A 6,000-nucleotide genomic window follows, 5' to 3' on the forward strand; every position below is an offset into this window, starting at 1 on the left:
ATCCAATAGACCAGCGGTTTTCAACATTGGCTGCATATTAGAATCACCTGGGGACCTTTTAAAAAGTACTCCTGGCTGTGTCCCAGCCTCTGAGAGGCTGGTGTAATTGGTCTATTGAGAGTCTCCCACATCCGTATTTTTAAAAGAGCTCCCAGTTTGATTTTAATGTGCGTCCAGAGTTGAAAAGCACCATTCTCCGAGGGGAAAAAAAATGCTTAGAAGCAGTAGAAACAGAGAGCAAATGAAGCCTTTGTCCCTCCTCTGAGCTCAGGAGGGTGGGATGGCGTCTGACTTCACACATACTCAGAAAAAGGGAGAACAGAGCGAAGTGACCCCGCCTCCCCCCCATTTACTGCCCTGTGCATATGGGGCGCCCATCATGGACAGCAACAACCAGGCCACCTGATCGCTTAAGCAGCTCCTTTCTATCATCCTGTCCTCAACAGAACTGGGCTCATTCATAAAGGAGTAGAGCAGAAGTCATTTTATCCATCTCTTCTTTTAAAAAAAAAAAAGTTTTTCTGAAAAAAAAAATCTTGCGTGTCACTTTCTTAAGTTTGCTGTCCTAGTCATTTTGGAGATGGCCTCAGTTGGAGACTGGCAAGAAGCATATCCCTGTGAGAAAACCTCAGGGTGTGCAGGCATAGCCTCCTTGCTGGGGATCCAAGAACTTTGCCTTAAGGGCCTTTAGTCAGCAGAAGCGGCTGCAGTGGGCCCAGAATCCTACTTAAACCAGCTGAAACGTACTGCAGGGAGGGATGGTAAAGAGAGAGGACTCTCCGGTGCCCAACGGCAACCCTTGCCCCTCTGGGCTGTCCTGTGGCTGTTTGCTGAGCGTTGCTAATGTTTGACAACTTCTGCACCTTCTGGATCCGCACGGTCCCCCTCCTGTAATCAGCTTCAAGAGGCATGTAGGGGATTATCCTCCCGCCTCCAGCTGCCCCTCCTCCACAAGCCAGCAATAAACCTCTACACAGTAAGCATTTCAGGGGCAGCTCCCAATCAATTCTGTTCCATCATCGTCGAACTCTCCCCTTTGCTAATAGCAAATCAAAATGATGGGACCTGTGTGTGTAGGAAAAGGGCAGGCAGGAGACACTCCAGGCTGGGACCTACGGCTATTGCTGAGGAGGGGGATTATGGGTGATTTGCATTTCCTTCTTTTTGTTTATTTGTATTTTCTAATTTTTCTAAGATGAACAAGCATTACGTTGGTTAGGAGAAAGTTAATTTTTCTGCTTTTAAAAGAGCATAATAATTTATGCAATATACAATTAGTCTTCAGGAGGGTCCAAATGTCCCATTTACAAGATTGGAAATTCTTGATAGACCTGAGTTATGAGGGGTTGAGATGGCCAAATGTACTTAATCATCACCTAAATTCACCTTTTTAAGGATCCAGATGGCAACATCTGAACTTTCGGAGGGTATCTTTTTTCTTTTTGCACCTTTGATCTATAGGTGGGAGAATCATTCAGGAGCCAATTCACCCCCAAACAGCTGAGTGTCTTCAAAGGATGGTGGGTGAGAAGCGGTTCAGGGGTCTTGGCATCTGGTGTATTGGCTGATCATCTCACCAGTGAGCGGCCTGCTTTGCCCTGTTGGTCAGGACAGTGCCCAGAGCACAGAGGAGGTGTAAGGGAGCAGGTGTGGACTGTACCAGGCCCAGGTAAGGCTGCCCAATAAAACACCCAGCATTCCATGGGGCACACATTATCCCCTGTTGATCTCAAAGTCAGACAGAACCGGAAATCTTGTAATTTTTTTTTTTTTTTTTGCGGTACGCGGGCCTCTCCCTGTTGTGGCCTCTCCCGTTGCGAAGCACAGGGTCCGGACGCACAGGCTCAGCGGCCATGGCTCACGGGCCCAGCCGCTCTGCGGCATGCGGGATCTTCCCGAACCAGGGCACGAACCCGTGTCCCCTGCAACGGCAGGCGGACTCTCAACCAACTGCGCCACCAGAGAAGCCCCGAATCTTGTAATTTTATTTGCTAAATCTGGCAACTCTCGGCCCAGGTGCTCCTCTTCCCCACCACCCACTCTCCAGCCAAGCCAATGTCACGAGGATGGCCCCTGGACCCCCGCTCTCTTTCCCAGTGTTCCTCCCCGACGCCACCAAGACCTCCTCTCCGCTCCACTGTCACCATCAGGCCACTTACCTTTTTCACATCTGGGACATTGAAGGTTTTCTTCGTGTGAGCAACCCAACCCACTATCCCGACGTCCAGTGGAAAAACAACTTCTCTGTCGGGGACCACCAGGTTGTCCTCGAACTTGGAGGTAGAGGTGACGTCGAGCAGCTTGGAGGCCACCTCGGGCGAGCCGTTGCGCGCCCGGCACAGGAACATGCTGCAGCGGTCCGCCCGCAGCAGCTGCGCCAGCCTCTGCAGGGCCTTGTGCGCCGCCAGCTCCACGCTAACGGCCTCCTCCCGCAGGGCCTCCAGCAGCTCCAGGCACAGGGCCGCCTCCTCCATCAGCGTCAGGCCCGGGAAGGACGGGCGGGCCGGCGCCTGCGCACCACCGGGCTCCGAGATTTCTCCCGCCGCCTCCCCCCGCAGCTTCCGGTCGAAATACGCCTTGGCAAACTGAGGGTTGTCCTCCAGGTATTTCTCCACCGTCTCTTGGCTGATCTCACCCATGGCGTGGCTTGCTTTGCTGCTCTTGTCCAGAATGGAAGACCCTCAGAGCACCACCAGAGGCAGAGTGCCAACAAAGAGGTACCTCCTGGTCAAAGATACCGGGAAAGCCCTAAGGGGCACCTCACAGGACCCCCAAAGGCTGAGCAGAAAGGTTGTTTAGCAGAGCTTTCAAACGACCTGTAACTCTTGGGATATGACAGAAGGTCCTGGCTTAGAGTGGGATTCAGGAAGCATGGGATTAAAGAGTTCTTCAGGACACGAAATCCCCAAGCATTATTAGCTCATAAGTCCTCAGAGAATCCGCAGAGCGCCTTAGATCAGCCAGCCAAGTAGCAAGTCAAAGTGACCATTCCAGGAAAACAGCTGAACCGTGGCTGCTGTCGGCGACAAGAAGAATCATGGATATATCCATTAATTATATTCCATAGGCATTGACAATACCACTTGTTCTTTCATGATAGCTCTATGAAATAAAACTATTTAGACCTCGGAAATGTCTGTTTGTTTATATGGCAACTTGAATGAACATTTGGGGGAGATGGAAGGGTTTAGCATAACACAACATAAAATCGAATATTAATCTTTCCTTTTCTTAAAAGTCCTATGATCAGCCAGATTGCTTGGCCTACTCTTTTTTTTAAATCCTCACCTCTCAGTTCCCCTCATTTAAAAACTTGACCTCGGAAATGTTTTAAGGGAACAAACCTTTGGCTTATTCTAGAGAGGTGAACATGGAAAAATATTTGCCCATGATTCAAGCCTAATCAAGCCGCAATTTATACAATAATCCTTGTCAAAAGACATGATCATAAAAGGCAACCCATGCAGCTGCCAACTAGGTTTTCCTGCTAAGCATATTAATTTGGATTTTGTTTTCCACAGTAATAGGCAGACCTCATGCCTTTTTGCTCCAAGGTACAGTCGGTTAAATCTACTGGATAATACCTGTCTTGTCTGTTGCTAGGATCTTTCACATCTCGGGGGCTTCTGGCAGGGAAAAAACACTTGCCACTACTTGCTTTTGTTTAATGTTCAGGTTATCAAGCTTTTACATAGATTAAGCACATTTTCCCAAATACTTAAACACTATTATGCAACTAATAAGCCGAACTACACATTTCATGAACCAATTTCCTTGAATATTTACAGGCTGATTTCAAATTTAGTCAAAGGTCTTTTAAGCATTTCAATAAAGCTACAAACTTTATATGGAGAATTCTCTTGAATGAAAACATACATAACAGTTACAGTGACTCCAAAAGTTACTGTTTCACCCACATTTAAATCCACTTCAAAAATAGCAAGGCTATGGGTTTCATTTATTTCTCTAGACCTAATGCTTACCTGGCTAGAGTGATAATGGTCTTCTTAGACAGAAAAGAAGAGATCCATTGAGGCTTCAGGTTCTAGGTCATGAGATAAGAGAGTCTTGATGGGAACATGGTTTTCCCAGGGGAACAGAACCCACACTTGCATTTGTTGAACATGTCACTTCCTATGGTTGAGTCCACTTGCTCCCTCAAAGGGTCTTGTGAAGCACACACCCTTTCTTGCACCTCCCTCTGTCACACCCAAGTGTAGTCTCAGGAGGGTCCTCCTCAGATTACTGTTTACTTCATAATATCCGAGTAGCATCTCACTATAATTAGAGTAATGCACAGGTTTATCTCCTAAGAGAAAGGAGTTGAGTCAGCTGAGTCACACCTATGGGACCACCATCCATCTTCTAATACAGTTGCGGACACTCTTTCTCCCTGGTTGTTCTGTGTGACAGTGCAGTTCCTACTTCTCTCAAAAGCATGTGTGTGCTCACAATTCCCATCCTCTCCTCTTTACACACAGAGAGACAAAAACACATACCCATATCCCATACACAGATTTATACTTGAGGTATAAATCTCTGTATGGAAAAAAACAAAATGCCCATATATGTTTACATTTCTCTACTTATAAAAATGAATTTTAAAATGAAGCATATTCTTTTATAGTCAGCATTCTGTGTTTTGAAAAGTTTATTTATTTATTTTTTGTCTGAGTTGGGTCTTTGTTACTGTATGCGGGCTTTCTCTAGTTGCAGCGAGTGGGGGCTACTCTTCATTGCAGTGCATGGGCTTCTCATTGGGGTAGCTTCTCTCCTTGCGGAGCACGGGCTCTAGGCGTGCCGGCTTCAGTAGTTGTGGTGCACAGGCTCAGTAGTTGTGGCGCATGGGGTTAGCTGCTCCACAGCACGTGGGATCTTCCCGGACCAGGGATCGAAACCGTGTCCTCTGCATTGGCAGGTGGATTCTTAACCACTGAACCACCAGGAAAGTCCACTAACTACTTTTAGATTCATTCATTTGTTTGTTCTTCCAATACGTGTCTAATGATGGTCCACTATAAGCAAGACATCATACTAGCTCCTGCGGTAGAGACTCCATGTTCCCCTTTTTTCTGATTTTCCTCTCCTCCGAGTTGTACGGGAAGATTCTTCTTCTCTGCCCTCCTCCCCCAGTAGGGCCATGTGACTAATTTTGACCTACGGGTTGTGAGCATAAACGTCTCTTCCAAGTAGGAACAATCAATTCCCAGAGTGAGACCCTGGAGCTCCCCCTTCTCCCTGCTGCCACGCCAGTTCCAGATGTAGGGGCCTCATGAGTCCCTGAGTGAGGATGTCATGGAACAATGCCCCCTGCTGACCTGAGATGGACATGTAGCATGAGTGAGAAATAAATCCTTCTTGTGTTCAGCCTTTGAGATGTGAGGGTTGTTTGTTACTGCAGCATAACCAAGTCAATCCTGACTGAACACAGGGGATGAGTAAGCCTCGGCTGCAGCTGTACAAGCACTAGTGGTGTAGCAAAGGAGATACTATTAGGACACAGAAAGTCATGAAGCACAGAACAGAGTAGGATAAAAGCCAGAAGTGAGGTACATACATATAGCTATGAGACTTTACGTGATGTGGATATGGGAATCATATCTAGACTGGGTAGAGGTGGAGTAGAAATCGAGTGTGAGCCAGGTAGTGGTAACAGCAGAAGCAATAGCATGGAATGCAGAGTAACAGGGGGACTAGTGAGAGATGAATCTAGAAAAGTAGGTTGGGCCCAGATTAGGGCCTCAAAGGCTAGCTGAGGATTCTGAACCCTGGAAACTCTTAGGGGTAAGAAATGACATTAGGGTTCTTCTCTACAAACTTAATCTGGTCGTGCTTAAAAAGGTGACTTGGAAAAAAGAAATACTGGACATTAGGATACAAATTAAGAAGCTATATTGCATTTGGTTCATTATCAAATACCCTAAAAATGTGTACAGGCTTTGACTCTGCAACTCTTCTTTGACCCTGCAACTCTTCTTTCTTCTTAATTACAAAAGTAAT

General features: G+C 46.9%; 1 protein-coding gene across 3 annotated transcripts in view; it reads right to left on the reverse strand.

Moving 5' to 3' along the window:
* The window catches only part of PDE6C (phosphodiesterase 6C), a gene marked incomplete at its 5' end in the record, with an annotated part of 60,348 nt that extends 57,709 nt beyond the window's left edge, over positions 1–2,639 (reverse strand). For all 3 annotated transcript variants that reach the window (XM_082855033.1, XM_082855034.1, XM_082855032.1), the window contains one exon: positions 2,160–2,639. In XM_082855033.1, the coding sequence (XP_082711159.1) occupies positions 2,160–2,639 (480 nt within the window). The remainder of the gene's footprint in view (positions 1–2,159) is intronic.
* Between the last annotated feature and the right edge of the window lie 3,361 nt (positions 2,640–6,000).

Source organism: Leucopleurus acutus (assembly GCF_964270905.1).
Source record: "Leucopleurus acutus genome assembly, chromosome: 14".
Classification (NCBI taxonomy): Eukaryota; Metazoa; Chordata; class Mammalia; order Artiodactyla; family Delphinidae; genus Leucopleurus; species Leucopleurus acutus.